The sequence below is a fragment of the Molothrus ater genome, chromosome 10, assembly GCF_012460135.2.
Source record: "Molothrus ater isolate BHLD 08-10-18 breed brown headed cowbird chromosome 10, BPBGC_Mater_1.1, whole genome shotgun sequence".
In the NCBI taxonomy this organism is placed as follows: Eukaryota; Metazoa; Chordata; class Aves; order Passeriformes; family Icteridae; genus Molothrus; species Molothrus ater.
The window spans coordinates 2456497-2472009 of record NC_050487.2 but is presented as its reverse complement, the minus strand read 5'-3'; the positions used below and the strand labels follow the sequence as shown (position 1 = coordinate 2472009).

Here is a 15513-nt window from a genome sequence, read left to right as displayed (position 1 = left end):
CAGCTCCAGATGTACATGAGGCCTTCGGGTCTCTCAGCTCTCTGACACGAGAAGAAAGGTGACTCAATCCCACAGCTTTCAGTGTACAGGAAAAAGCAGCTTTTTCTCACTGCTGAGGAAAACCTGGGGCAGATTCTCAGAAGAGTCCCAGCTGTGGCTTGCTGGCAATCAGCAAAGCCGGGAAAGGAGCTCTGTGGACAGGTAAGTGCCAGGGAGGGTGAGAACACCCAGTGAAAGAGGCCAGAGGATGCTGCAGGGCAGGAGGGGGGATGGCTGCTCGGGGTGGCCCCTGTGGTGCACAGGGATGGCTCTTCTCTCCCTACCTGGGCAGAACTTCCTACTTTAGGTGGAGATAAAAGGGCAAGCAAAGGGGAAAGTCTTGTAAGGAACCTTATTCAGTTTAAGCAAGTGAGTCACAAACCAGTTTTGAGAACTGGAAGGTAAGGTTGAAGAGCCAAAATTTAGGTGCAAAGTTCAGGAACAGAAGAGGGTTTGAATTTCAGCTGAGGCCATGGTCAGGGACAAAAACATATTGCCCAGAATGTCAAAATTTAGAGTAATTGCTATTATTATAGGACCTGGAGAAAGACTGGGATCTATATGGTACTTTGGATGGTACAGTCACTTGGAAAATTAAAGATTTTGTTGAAGAGCAGAACTAGCCCACAATTTGGACTTGCTGAGAGACTGAAAATTCTCTGGATCATTCCCAGTGTGTATTGGTCCCCAGCTGCCTGTGGTGATGGGGAACAGAGAGTGGTTGCTTTATATTGCAATAAAATATGTGTATTTTTCTGACTTTCCAACCTTTGCAAAGGGATTAGTTTGAAGCTGTGTGCCAGGTCTTCTCTATGCAGTGTGTGTGTGTGATTGTATTAGAGAAATATGCAAGCATAGGACAGAGTGGAGTTAAAATCTTTAAAAATTTGAAGAAACATCAGCACCTGATGATTCCTAACACCTGCTGTTAGGTTTGAACTGGCAGGCATGTTTAAAAGGACCACAGCTCAGCTGTGAGTGTCACTGTCATGGCCCAAGGGGCTCTGCAGCATCTTCCTCACCTGGGTGCCTGCCTGCAGACCTGCCCAGGGTGCACCCTGTGGGAAGGGGATGGCCACTGAGGCTGCAGCCCCACAGCTGTGACAGCCTGCCCCAAAGGACCTGCCCATTCCATGGCCATGCCTAAAATTTGGCTGTGACTTCATGTCTGGGTGGTTAAAAAAGCTGAGTGACACTCTGATCTTGGTAGAGGGTGTTTGTAGGTCGTTGGGCTACACTTTTGGTTTCTGAATTCTAGTTACAGTAAGAAAAAGCCCAACCCCGCAGATACCCACTCTTTAAAAAAAATCAATTATTTTAGAAATACTTTGCAAATTACAATAATCTGAAATTCTTTTAAAACCCAGGTGCCTCTTGGTAATGTAACTCTGACCTTTTGGCATTTACAGACCTGACTGAAGCCCATGGGTGCCCTCTTCTCCTTCCAGTCAGAGGAATTGAGAAAACATCTGACTGCTCCTTTTACAGTGATAACTGAAAAATCAAGGTCTCCTAGACCAGACTGATGATGGTGAGAGCCTGGTGTGGGTGTACCTCTGACATTGGCAGAGTTTGGTGATGGAATCAGCCACACAGAGCTCTAATTAATTTTTAAAGCATTTGGTGTTGGCATTGAAAGAAGTTTCCATCAGTGGGTATACTGGGCACAAACAGGATGAAAGGTGTATTTGGTGATGCTTCTGGATTTTTGCAAGGGTCAAACTGTAGGAAAAAAACAAACTGACAAAATGTCTTTAATAACAAAACAGGCTGTTTTTACAGAGAAATCCTCACAACAGGTCGAGCAAGGGCATGGTGAAATGTTCTGAGGAAAGTATGCAGCAGAAAGTAAGAGACAGCAGCTCAAATGTGGGTGGCAGGAAAACCAAACCATGGCTCGTGTGGCCAAGGGTGTTTCAGGGGCAGAGGGCTGGAGGCAAGCTGCAAGACAGTGCATGGTGCATGTTCTTTGCTGAAAAATTCAATGTTCAACCTTGTCAGCTTTCCATGGGGGCCAGCTCTCACCAGTTGGTTTGCTAGAGTGAGGCTTCTTTAGGTTTTCTGTCCTAAAAATCACCATGGACACATTTTTATGTAATGCACCTGGTACTTGGTGCATCATACAGGAGACAGCAGAATATTTTTATTTAATTATTTTTGCTTCTCTTTGTCCTGCCTGCAGTATTGAGCCAACACAGAGGCAATTCCTGCTGAGCTGGACTGAAATCTGCCAGTGATGACACTTGAGGCATTAGGCTGAGCTGGGGAATGAATAATGGTCCAAGAGAGAGCAGCATTTTTATTCCAGCATGAGCATGGAAAGGGAGCCTGTGCTTGTTTTCACACTCAGCATCCTTGCTGGGGGGCTCTGGCTGTGCCTCTGCTCCCTCTTCTGTCTGTGGGTTGCCAGAAAACACCTGAGAAACTCAGATTTAGCTGGCACAGACTTTGTTTGGCAGAGATATATAAATGAGAGGTGATCCAGCTGAATTCCCCAAGCTGAATTTCTAGTGCTGGAAGTCAAAAGAGAAGAAAGAAAAGAAGGTTTTGCTGTGTAAATTTAGCAAATGTGGTTTGGAGTAATTTAGAGAAGCTTGTGACTCAAAACAAATCATGTCTACTTTCAAGAGAAAGATTTAGTTCTCAGGATATCTTTGTGTTTCTACTACTAAAGCCTGAGGAGAATGGGGTTTTAAAGGTGAAAATTTTCTAACAATTTTACTGTCTTTATAACACTTAGGTCTTGTTGTTACACTGAAAAAGAAACAACAAAAAAACCCTAAAAGAATCACACCAGAGTTCAGATCTCAGTATTTTATGCTGCCAAGGGATCTATGGTTTCAAGGCAATTCTGTCACAGAGCCTGGCTCTGCAGTGTGATCTCAGTACATGAGAAGGAGAGAGCTGGAAAATGCAGAGATCTCTGATTTTATTGGAGCTGCTACATGCTGGGCACACCTAGGACAATTCAGTGCAGTGGCAAAAGAAGGACAAAGATTTGCAGGAATTCAGTGCAGCTGTTTTGTTGACTTTGCAGTGTTTCAGCAGCTTTTTCAGCCGCTGTAGGAATGGAGAGCAAGTCTTGCTTTCACTGGGTTGGAATTGCTTGCCTTTGGGTAAGACTTGGTCTAGTAGCAGAGAAAAGGCTGAAAAAGGTTCAAAGTGGAGGCATTAGGCTCTTCTAAAAGACATGGCATATTCTTTTTTTTTTTTTTTTTTTTTTTTTGTATGATGAAATATTGAGAAAAATTACCCAGCCAGTGTCAACCTGAGTGAAGGGGAAAGGAACCATAGTAACACAGCAAATAAACAGATCAAAGGCATCAGAAAAACACCAAAAACTTCTTTTTTTTCCCAGTAACACCAGGCAATTAGTAGATTAATACAGATACTCATGGTTGTTTGAACTCTCATTAACCTACAAGGGCAGTCATGTGTGGTCTCCTTTCCAGAGCTCAGCTAGCATCTGGCATAATTATTGGCTGCATCTTTTCCAGTAATGAGTTGATTGGGGTGGCAGAGATGCTTAATAAGCATCTGTATGGGTTCATCTGCAGGATGCAGATATCCAAATCCACAGAGAGCTGATCTGAGAGCCCAGATGTCCAAACACCCTGCTGACCTGGGGGAGGGCAGAAGTTAAAATATTGAGTTTCTGCCTACAGATGCCAGAAGCTCTTCAGGGCCTGCTGAGGGACCCTCACTCTTTTCTGTGTTTGACACTGCAGGAGGGGGCATTGCTTGAGGTGGGAGCAGCTGTTTCCCTCTTCAGAGTGTGGCAAAATGCAGCTGGGAAGTGGAGCTGCTGAGAGCACCTCTGGGAAACTGGAGAGGAGCACTGAGCACTGGCACTGCTGTGCCAAAATGAAACTTGAGTTTCATTTCAGCACATTGCACAGAAGATAAAACATGCACTTTTTTAATATATAGCTCGTGGGCCCAGACAGCCTGCAGAGTTTCTCTGTTAGCTTTCACACGAATGTCCCGTGGGTTTACTTGAAGTCACATTTTTAAAAAGGGAAAACAGTGGGTTTGGATTGGGACCTTGATGTGGTGATCGTGGGCATCCATGGTGTTTGCAGTTCCCAGAACTACAACTGGACTTCACCCATGTGCTGAACTGGGTAAATTCCATCTTGCTTGGAATGAAGATTAACTGTGGAACAATGTCTCTCACTCACCAGTGTGATTTTCCAGGTGTCAGAAATATGAAAATGGAATGAGTAGACTACAGCTTTAATGTGAACAAAAAAAGGTGTTTTCCCCTATTTTTTTTAATATGAAAATCCAGCTGTCCTTGAAGCTGCTGTGCTTCAGCAAGTGGGGGAAAACCAACTGCTCTTTCAAATCTCCCACAGAGGTAATGGCTCAGCAGCAGCTGCCTGCCCTGGGCAGCACCTCTGGGCACCAGCTGGGTGCCATGGAGCAGACTGCAGGGTGGCTGTGGGGATGGGATTTGCAATCTCATTCTCATGCCTCTGGGACATTCTTTGCCCCATAGGAAGCTGGCCACTGCATGTATCTCCAGAAATGGGGCTTGAAAACCTGGCTACTGGAAGACTTGCAGAAGCACCAAGCTGGGGTCAGGAGAAGATAAATAGCAGGATGTGTTTGTTTCAAAACACCTGCACCATGGGCAAGCTGTGAGACTTGTCATGAGGTCTGCCAGCGTGCCCTGCCTCCCCACAGCTCTGCCTTTCATGCTTTAAAAGAGTGGGCACTGTGAGCTTCAGTCCAGGCAGCGTGGGCAGGGACAGTGGGCACGGTGAGGAAAGGCTGCCAGGGGCTGGCTGAGGGGATTTTGGAGTGCAGTGTCTCAGGTGGTGTAAATGAGACCACGTGGATGCCATCCTGGTGCCCTTTACAGATGTACAGCAGGTCTGACCCAGTTACTGAGCTCATTCTCGGCAGGATGAGTCCTCACCTTGGAGCAATGGGTGCTGGAGAAAGCTGTGCTGTTCCTAAGACCTCATGGTGAGGCAGAAATGACAGTGATTAAAAAAAGAAGGAATTAAAAATCCACAGGTCCAGCATGAATTTGGCTCTGGTGAGCCCTCTGTCGTGCCATATGCTGCAGTGGGTACTGCCAGTGTTTGGCTTTTTATTTGATCTATATATTTTAAAATGAAATAAATGAAAGCAAAACCTTTGACAGGGCCAAAGGCAATACATTGTGCCACTCCAGGAACACAGAATCACCTTGCAGGGCCTGAAGCACAGCAGCTGCTTGGCTGCTGCCCACCTGCTTCACCTTTTCCTTCCCATGTTTGCTGGAGAGGCGCCTGTGCAGCGGGGATCGTATCTCACTTTCAGTCATTCTGACTTCCTCACATGAAAGGCACTCTAGAAATACAGCTATTCTTAGTCTGTTCAGGTGTGCTTCAGTGTAACACTTGCTTTAGTCCCTGTGTTGGCCTGATGTTCAAAAGACAGAAGATTGTTTGTGTGAAGCTGATGTATCCACGTGGAAGGGGTGAGCTTGATTTCTCTGGAGTTTTCAGCTAACACTGAGGTTACAGAGCTGTGAAAGCTCATTCCACAGTGCCATTTTGTGGCAATCAGTTCCTAGGAGTGTTTTTCCAATGCAAATAACTTTCCTGCAGACAGAAAACAATTTAATTATGTGTTCAGAAGCAGCACCTAATGTTCTCCATAGTCTGATGTTATATAACTTCAAAGAAATAGGTGGGTTTTTGTTTTGGTTTCTTCTGTTTCCCACACAACTTTACACGAGAAATAGTTTTAGCTGCTTACAAAAGGAGTTGACAAAAGCAGCTGAAGAAAGCCACAATGTGAGATGCAGTGGCAAAAGGCACAAATTTTAAGAGTGCTGGGCAGGCACAGCCACAGAGCAGCTCAGGGACACCTCTGGGGAGATAGCCAAAGCCTTGCCTTGAGCAAGAAGAGGGGTCAAAGAGGGGTTTTCTGTGCCTCATGTGACTTTTATGCTGGGAGCAGGCTTGTGTCTTTGGGCTGCAGCCACCTCGGAATGCCAGGCAGATGCTTTCCCTGACAGCAGGCTCAGCTCACCCTCTGTGCTCTGCTGTGGCATCCTCTGCTCCTCTTCCTCTGCCTTCCTGCCCCCCTGCCCACACAGCAGCTGAACAGCAAGAGAAGTTGCTGCACCTTTTGGTAACAGCCTTTGGCTGCTCTGTGCAGGCTCTGAGCTTTGGCAGTGCCAGGAGAGCAGCCAGAGCAGTGTGTGTGGAGTTTGTGCTTCTTTACATGTCTAGCAAGCACACTAATTTGACAGCCAGCCAAGCCAGCTTTGCCATTTGCACTGCTGTGTAAATAACAGGCAGGTTCCTTTTCAGTTTGCCCAGGGCAAGCACATTTGCTCTGGACTCACATCTCTGCCCCTTTTCCCCGTGGGAAGTCCTTGGAAACCTTTTGGTGCGTGGCAGCCGAGGTCCCTCGGTCCCCCTGGCTCCAGAGAGGGTGGCTCAGGCTGCTGTCATCGGCCACTGTGGTGCTGAGCAGGTCCCTCCTGCAGGCTCCCAGGGCAGGTGACAGTCCCTCAGCAGCTGCCTGGGCTCTGTTTTCCCCTGCTGCCCTTGCCAGCTCCTCAGAGGACACTGCTCTGCTTGGCTCCTCTCCTTGGGTTTGGGTGGAAGGATGGAGAGCGTGCCCAAGGCTCAGAGAAAGCAACGAGTCTGAAGTGGAAAATTAATGTGAGGGAGAAAACCTCAGCAAAACCACTTTGATGAGACAGTCACAGGTCTGTGCCTTTGAGTAGCCTGGGTTTGTCTCTCGTTTGCGTGTGTTTGAGGCAGGCGAAGTTGTGGTGTTGCAGAATAACCCCAGAGTGACATATCCTGGGAGGTTTGGGTCTCTCTGAAGATCAGTTTCAATCTTCCAGCCCATTTCAGCCTCTTGTCGTGATCTGGAGGCTGCCTCAGGCAGTAAGATGGCTGCTCTTCCCACTTTGGAGTTTCCTGAAAACTCGAAATTACTTGATATGACAAACTACTAGAGTGACATTGATCAGGCTTTCGTTGTGGTTGTTGATCCTCACATGGAAAAGTGTCTGGTTTATATTTTTAACTAATGTATTTAATCATAGTGAAAAGATATTGGGCTGACTCTGCAGGGCCCATGCCCATCTGTGGTCCCTTGTGAGAAGGCAGGACACCAACAGTGCTTGGATCTAGGCTTGGACCCTCCCTCAGGTGCCTTCAGGCTCATAAATCATGCATCATAAAAGCAGTAAATGAAGGCTAGAAAAAGTTCATATATTAGACCCTCTACTTGCTATTAAACCAGTTGAATTTCCTTTTTTTGATATCGTTGTTGTTGAAAATCTTTCAGAAGGGACTTATTGGGCAATAGAACTTTCCAAAAATTCTGGCATTGTTTTGATGCTACTTTTATAACATTAGAAATTAGTGGAGTGTCACTGAGTTCTGTGCTGAAGTAGGGAAATGAAGATGATATAAGCCAGACAGGAAAAGAATTTGGGGAACAAATCCTGTGTGGTTTTGTGTGCTGGGAGTTTTTTTTTGCTTGTTTAAATTGGGGGTTGGGTTTTTTGTCCAAACTACTTTTATGCTCTTCTGTCTTTCAGTTGGGTGAGTCTATAAAATACAGCTTGGGGAATCACAGTGATGGTTCAACAAATGCTAATTGTAAATATTGGAGTGATCTGCCATTGATAAAAATGCCCTCAAGAAAAATCAGCTGTCTTCTATGTTGTGGAGGCATGTGGGGTTTAGCCCAGTTGGAGAAGTTTAATGGGAGGAAAACAAAATTTTGTGTTGTGAATATTCTCACCTGTGGCCTGAAATGGCGTGTCCAGAAAAAGGAATATTCAATACAGCTCCTCTGTAAGCTCTGTGGTTAATTATGCAATCCTGGTTTTGTCCAATTCACAGAAGAAGGCAGAACTGAAAATGCAATTTTTAAAGGTATTGTTTTTGGTGTTTCTGGTTAGCACTTGATTTTTATTTTTTTCCACTAAGACAGTGCTTCTTTGACTTTACAGTACAGCTGAGGCAGTGAGGAGACCTGAGCATGTGAGGGGTTCACATTCAGGTTTCCATCATTTTTCTGTGTATTAAAAATAACACCAAGAGAGAAGAAACTGCTTCTGTTGCACTGAACCTGTGTATCAGCTCAGGAAGATTTGGGTTTTTAAAATGTCAAATGCTTTTCAGTTTTATTCATCATCAAAATTGCTTTGTACCTTCCCAAGCTGCAGAAGGATTTCTATCGCTTTGTCCTGGTATAAAAATGCAACCAACTGGAGATGCTCCAGAGTTTACAGTGGATTTCCCACAGGAGCCTCTGTGTAAAATCCTGATTTAGAAAGAACTGTAGCTGCAGGGCAAAGGCAGGGCTTGAGTGTATTATTTGAATGTAAGTTCATCTTGAAAAGCAGTGAATTGAAAGTGACACCTTCTTGCTCAAAAGACCTGCACTCTTTTGTGCTAAAAAATAGGACTGCTGTAACAGCCTGTAAAATCAACACAGCTGGGCCCTCTTCCTTCTTTCTCATAATTTCATTTTCATTTCATTTCTCAAATTTCAAGCAGGCTTAGCGAGGCTGCTCTCATTCACTTATACAACAGGCAAAATTCACACCAATGAAATTATATACAAAAACACTTTAGGCCAACAAAGAAGTGGCACTGGTGGCAATAAATGGGAAGAAAATAGTCCTGTTTAACTTCCAGATTTTGTAGTCTGAGTTTGCAGCCAGGAGCACACTGAGCCTTGAGAGCAGTGGCTCACAGTGGCTCCCACCACTGCCCATTATTGCAGCTTAATTAGCCCTGACTTTAATAATCCCAGCCTTGTGTGAGGGGTCACAGGTGCTGCTGCTGAGGAATTTTTTGGGATCTAGTACAGGTAGAGGAGAATGACATACTGCTGTCAAATTGGGAAATTAAAATGTATTTTCAAATTATACACTTCACATGTCCAGTTTATTTAGTAAAACAACTTCTTTCTCACACACATATTTTGTATGCAAAGTAATGTGAAAGGTGCAAAGAAGAAAGGTTGACCCAAATTGAAACTCTGTAAGTTCCTGAGTGATGGACTCAGTGCACTCAATAATGTTTAGAAAATCTACTCTTTTGGAAAGCTCTTCCTCTTACTCCTTTACAGAAAGCAGAGAAGATTATGCTAAAAATATTTTTTCACCTCAGCTGTGGTCATAGTTTTAGTACTAACAAGTTTTAAATTAGGTCCACTGTAAGATATGTGCAGCTGCCTACTTGCACAGTCAATAATTTCTATGGAAATTGATGGACAGCAAATTGTATTTTCAAAACAGGACCCCTTTCTTTTTAATTTGCTACTGAGAGAAGATAATTTCTTTTCACATTTTGAATAAATGGAATACTTGCCCCAGAAACTTGACTACCAGCAGTCTTAGACTATTTTCACAGCTCTTTTTAGAAAGGCAAAGAAAATAATTTCTTTTTGTGAAAGTGTTTCTGGCTACGAGCACCAACCATGCCCAGATAAGGGCGCAAGAAATTCTTGTCTTAAATTGCAACAAAGAAACTTTAGATCAGCGTCAGAGCCAAACTTGCAAATGGCATTAGGGTGGTGAGAACCCAGAAGGGCTGACCTGAAGAGTTCAGGCAAGCCCAGAAATGTCTGGAGAAGTGCACAGTACAAGCTGGAAGGCCTTCCCTAAGGAAAGAGCTGGGTAGAGCTGGTCCAGGCTTCTAGCTGGGAGAGAGGAGATTGTCAGTCACTCCCTCACCTTCTGTCATGCAGGGCTTGCTTCCTTAATTCCCCTGGCCAAGAAAGAATGAGAAGACAGGCAGAAGAATACACGTGTTTTCATCCATGTGTTATATCTTTGACAGAAAGGCACTGATGTAGAAACACAGTTCAACATATTCAGTCTTTCTCTAAATCTGATATTTGAAGGGGTTGTTTGGATTTGCATGGGCAAAACCTGATTTAAAACTGCAGAAGAAAGCCACGATGATTCCCCTGCACAGGTGATCAGGAGAGTTTGTTGCTCTGGAATGGCTGGTACCTGAGGTAGTCCCTTGCATTTCTGTTCTGGGCAGCATGACCTCCATGAAAGAGCAAAACCTGCTGTCCCTCCGAGCAGCCCTGAGCAGTCCATGATGCTTCCATGCAAGGAGTATTCCCTGCTATTCCAGGCTGATGATGCTTCCATGCAGGGAGGATTCCCTGCTATTCCAGGCTGATGATGCTTCCATGCAGGGAGGATTCCCTGCTTTTCCAGGCTGATGATGCTTCCATGCAGGGAGGATTCCCTGCTGTCCCAGGCTGCCCAAGGCAGAGGAGCTCCAGCAGTGACTGCTGGCTGGATACTACTTTTTAACTACCAAGATAGATTCTAAATTAGAAAGGTTATGAACAGTTATTTCTAGTTTTGCTTTTAGCAACACCTTTCTGACCACATATGTAAAGGGAAAACTGGTGCAGCTCTGACCAAAGCTGATGTTAAAAGGCATTCCCATGATCTGGTTAGTTTACCTCTGGCAAGCTTTTCACATTTGGTAGATACTGTCAGGGCTAATGCCTCTTTTGGGGTCAGTCTGTCACTTTGCTAATGCTGGTTCCTTAATCTAACTTTTTTTCTCCTTTATCTTTAAAGGGAAGAAAAATATGGAACAGGTTTGCAGTCACTGGGAAATTCACTGTCCTTCTCCCTATGGCACAGTCCCTGCCAGGTCAGGCACAGCACTGTCAGTGTCCTGGCAAGGGGCATTGTCCCACTGCTGGCAGTGCCATCGCATGGCACAAGGGTTAAAGACAGGACACAGCTCAATCACCCTCCTCAGGTGGGTTTTCCTACAGAATTCCTTTGCAGCAAAATAGTAGAAGATGGCATCGAGGCAGCAGTTCAGGTTGGCAAATGTCATGGACACCTGGAGGAAGAGGCTGATGGTCTGCTTCACCCTGCAGCCCACGATCACGTGCTGCCTCACCAGGCACTGCAGCAGGATCCCGAGGTGGACGGGTGTGAAGCACACCAGGAACACCACCAGGTTGAAGACAATTACTCTCAATGAGCCACTCTCTTCTTCCTTCTTCATTTTGTCATGAGTTTTACGATTCAGGAGAATCCAGATGGTTTGAGCAGAGCAGAAAACCATCACAGCAAGCGGGATCAGAAACCCAAATATTTCCACAGAAACAATGAAGGGGACACTCCACGTCTGGCTTGACATGTTGTGAAAGCATCTAATAGGTTCCTTCTTCTGAAACACAAAAATTGGGATGCTGCAGATCCAAGTTGCTGCCCAGATGAAGCAGCAAATCACCACAGCCCACCTGGGGGATTGCTTAGCTCGGCCTTCAAAGGGGTGCCTTATGCAGATGTACCTGTCCACGGTGATGCAGACGATGATGAAGATGCTGATGTAGGTGTTGACGAAGTAAGGAGCCTGTATGAAGGAGCACAGCAGGGCAGGCACCCTGGTGACAGAGTAGTAGAGCTTTGGTGGCAGCGAGAGGAGCAGCAGGACGTCTGCCAGCACCAGGCTGATCATGTACACCGAGGTCTTGCTCTGCTTCCTCCAGAAGCAGCAGAACACAGCCAGGGCCAGGCTGTTGAGCACCAGCCCCAGGATGAAGGTGGGGATGGAGAGCCCCAGCTGCACGCTCCGTGCCAGGCTGTCAATGGCTGTGAAGCTGCAATTCTCACTGCTGTTGGTCATTTCTGCCCTGAAACGACAACGAGAGCGGGTTGGAAAGGTGTGAGACTCACAGCTAATGCCATGCTAAAGCCAAACCAAGATCCTTCCAAACACAGTTCTAGAATTTTTTGGTTTTGAGCTGGACACTTGGTCAGCCTTTGTCTATTACAGAAAGTGAAACCTTTCAAGCACAGAGCTTTCTATTCCCAATTTGACTGGCTTGGTGTGTACAAGGGAGTCTGATTCTCAGGGGAAAGTAGTCAAGCATCCACTGATTACCTTCCCATGTAAGAGAATCCCATTCAGATATCAAAGAGACTGACTCCTTCAAAGACATATTTTCAAAAACTCTAAAGACTACTGGCTATCTTTAATAATTTGTACACCTGGGAAGTTTCCCTAACACTTAGCTTAGTTTTGATGCTACACAGAAATTAATGAAATTACTATTCCATAGTAAGGTATGTTGATCTGATAGCTGGGATTTTACTCTTACATCTAAATCCCCATGCATCAGTAGCTTTTGCTGATGTGCTTTTAATGCACCCACATTTATATGATATTTTAGTTTCATACAGTGCTTATATCCAATGCAGTATTTTAAAAGGTCAACTTAAGAAGACTGATCTTTTATCTAGGTGCAAAATGAGTAAGGGTGTTTTTTTTCACTCATGCTTAACTTTCAGCATTGTTGAAATTTGGGGTATGCAGTTTAAATTTTAACTGATTATCTTTGACAATCCAGCAAAGATTAGCAAGTGGAAGTCATGACATCTTCATAATGCAATTCTTAAAAAATTAATTTGCCTTAAATGTTATCACTGTTTTTAAAAATATACATATGCTTTAACAAACTATGCCTTAAAAGTGCTTTTTATAAGTGCTCTTTATATCAAAACCACAAAAAGTCCTAATAAAGCAGAGGAAATTGGTAGTTGAAGTTCCCAGTCCAGTTCAGCCAACCAAGTAGCTCAAAAGAAATTTTAGGAATAAATAAAGGTATTTTAAGAAGAGTTTGGTCAAGAGGAGAATCTTTGCTTTGGAGGATGAACAGTGGCAGCTCTTAAGCACTGCCAAAAAGAGCTAAACTGTGCTAAAGAAACCAAAACCAACTAGTGGAAGATTTTTTTTTTTGTGTGTGTGTGACTAAAATAAAATATTTAAAAATGTATAGAGAAACAGAGAACAGCTGAGGAGACAGCCTTGCATTTTGCCAACTCTTATACTCTAATTTCTTATTATTATTTCTTAATATTATTTCTTATACCACAGGAATGCTGACATTGTGCAGGAGGTGAGATGTGGGATGGCTGGTGGGAATCAGTGAGTGATAATGGAAATAGCTGTATCTGAACATGGAATGCACTCAGAGCTTAACATGCTCCTATTAGTGAAACATTAATTTCCAGCTCAGACTACAGAAAGAACAGGCACATAAAGCTGAAGGCCCAGCCCAGTAGTTGTTGTGAAGTCTGGATGTTATTAGTGTGGCTGGAAAAGGTTCAATCTATTCTATCTGTTGTAGGAAAGAGTGTCAAGTGTGATTAAAGCAGCTCTGTAAGTGATGAGCCTAAACATCACATGGATTTATAAAGAAAAATGCTAAATAAGTCTTTGAGAGCTCTTACCAGACCCTTATCTTTGATGAAGTATCTGCTTTTTCATACAGGAGAAAGGCTGAGGATTTTAGGCACTTGCATTTCAGCAAAGTGTCCTAGAAACGAGTGGATAGCAGCAGAAAAAGCAGGGTTTAGAGCAAGGGCTGTTCAGTAATGGAATGGTTGTCTGGAAGCTGGTGAGGATTACAAACAGACTGGCTGGGGGTTACCAAGGGGGTGCACAACACTGAGGCTGTCCTTGGCTGTGTGAGCCCCCCGTGGCAGTGGGGGTGAGCTCTGGGGAGGGGCTGGGTGCCCCTGCCACCTGCAGAGAGCTGGACAGGGCACCTGAGCTGGGCTGGCACAGCGCTGGCCACCTGGGGAACAGCGAAAGGAAAGCTGGATGTTATCACTGGATTTACCTGCCAGAAACAAGAGCAAAAGGGAAAACCTCGGTTTGGTCATCGGGGTGAGGTTAAATCAGCCCATTTGAGCCAGCAATGTGTGGCAGCTACTTGGAAAATCACGTGTTTGTGGTGTGTGAGAAGTGAGAAAGTCACACAGAACATGGAGCTGAGCTGGTGCTGTGTGTGCAAGGGCTCACTCTGGGGAGATGCTGCTGTCACTGAGGGGCAGGGCAGGGGACATGGGAGCATGAGCTTTAGTGTGAGCAGGATGTCCTGTGGCCAAGGGCACCCATCTGCCTGGGGAGAAGACCAGGCAACATGAAACATTTTGGGGTAGTGACAACACCTGTCAACCCAGCACTTGGTGTGCTTTGTAAATGTATCAGAAAACCATGCACGATGACTCTTCAAAGTCTGAGGTTTGGTGTAGGTGTAGAAGGAGAGATCACAAGTGACCTCACCCCTGATAAATCACAGTTGTACTAATTACCAAAGAAGAAGACCAGCCTTGCCCTTAATGGGTCACAACTGTGCCTGATAAAGTGTAATAAAAGGGGTGGGTTGGCCTGGCAGGGGAGCCTGGAGGAAGAGGATCTGGAGGGGCCCTGAGGAAGAAGGATGGAGCTAGAGAGAGGCAAAGAACAAGACAAAGAAGCGAGTTGCTGCTGCTGCTGCAGGTGTGCTGTGAGCTCAGTCTGGCTCTGGTGGAGCTGCAGGGATGTTTGAGCTGGCTGTGACCTGCAGCCATTCTCAGCACTCAGGCTCTGGCAGAGGAGCCAGCAGCAGGAGCTGGCTGCACTCAGTCAGGATGGCCAAGCTGAACAGAAGAACAGACCAGGAGCCTTTTCACATTGTTAAATGAGAGCCTGTGTCTTGGCTCATGTCTGCTCCTAACAAGATGCCTGTGCAACAGTTTGGTGTCACTTTTACTGCATCACAAGCTCACTGAATGCCTTTTCTTTAGAATTCATTGGTACCAAAATTATGTGTAGCATTACTCCAGAAAATTATTAATTTTGAGAAAAGAGCCTTTAAATTGATAGTTGTCAGATTGTCAAAAACATGGTGGTTTTTTATCATTTTAGCATCTCAAATTTAAAATTCACATCTTGAGTAATCCATGGGAATTGTTTGCAACTGTTCCACACTAAGTAATGTTTGCCTAGGGTTCACTTGAAGAATCATTTTCATTGACAAATAACCTCGCAGTCATTTCATAAGCATCATCTTTACTGCATTGTCCAAATTATTACTAAAAATACTGCTAATACTCATCCTGAAAGAAACTGAACTGTACCAGAGACATCTTTCCTATAGAGTAGACAGTGATTAGAATCTCAGTGGGTACCACGAATCATACAGGGGTTTCATACTGCTCATGTTTCCTTTGCTTATGAGAAGTTCTTTAGAGGTAGTGTGTGAGCCTGTTTCCCCCTCCTACAGCCCCATCTCTTTGCTGACGGGTTCACAGAGGAAGTTAAATAACTTCTATTTCAGTCATTCTCAGATTAATCTCTGCAGATTTTTACTTACCACTGACTCGAGTTCTGCATGCTTACAAACAGATTCCTTGGTGGGTGATTCCAGTATTTCTTTCAAATACTAAAGCCAGGGTTACAGATTTAGTTTTTCCAACTCCTTCCTATCCACCTTCTCAAGAGAGGTACCACGTTTGCTCTTTTCCGGTCTTCTGAGGAAAATTTCTGTCCTCAACAGGCTTTTTGAAGAGATCTCCTGTGGCTTTAGGATTGTTTCAGACAACTCCTAGAAACCAAAAGATAATACAAGAACCTGTAATTAACAGTACTGAAGAGTGTGTGCCTTAGCTGGCCCAGC

General features: G+C 44.7%; 1 protein-coding gene across 1 annotated transcript; it reads right to left on the bottom strand.

Moving 5' to 3' along the window:
- Positions 1-10682: 10682 nt before the first annotated feature.
- On the bottom strand, positions 10683-11693 carry GPR55 (G protein-coupled receptor 55). The gene has a single exon (XM_036388396.1). It carries the CDS (start codon positions 11691-11693, stop codon positions 10683-10685), a length of 1011 nt encoding a protein of 336 aa, XP_036244289.1.
- Between the last annotated feature and the right edge of the window lie 3820 nt (positions 11694-15513).

Coding starts and splice junctions, on each gene's coding strand:
- GPR55 (XM_036388396.1), bottom strand. CDS start 11,693: ATGACCAACAGCAGTGAGAATTGCAGCTTCACAGCCATTGACAGCCTG.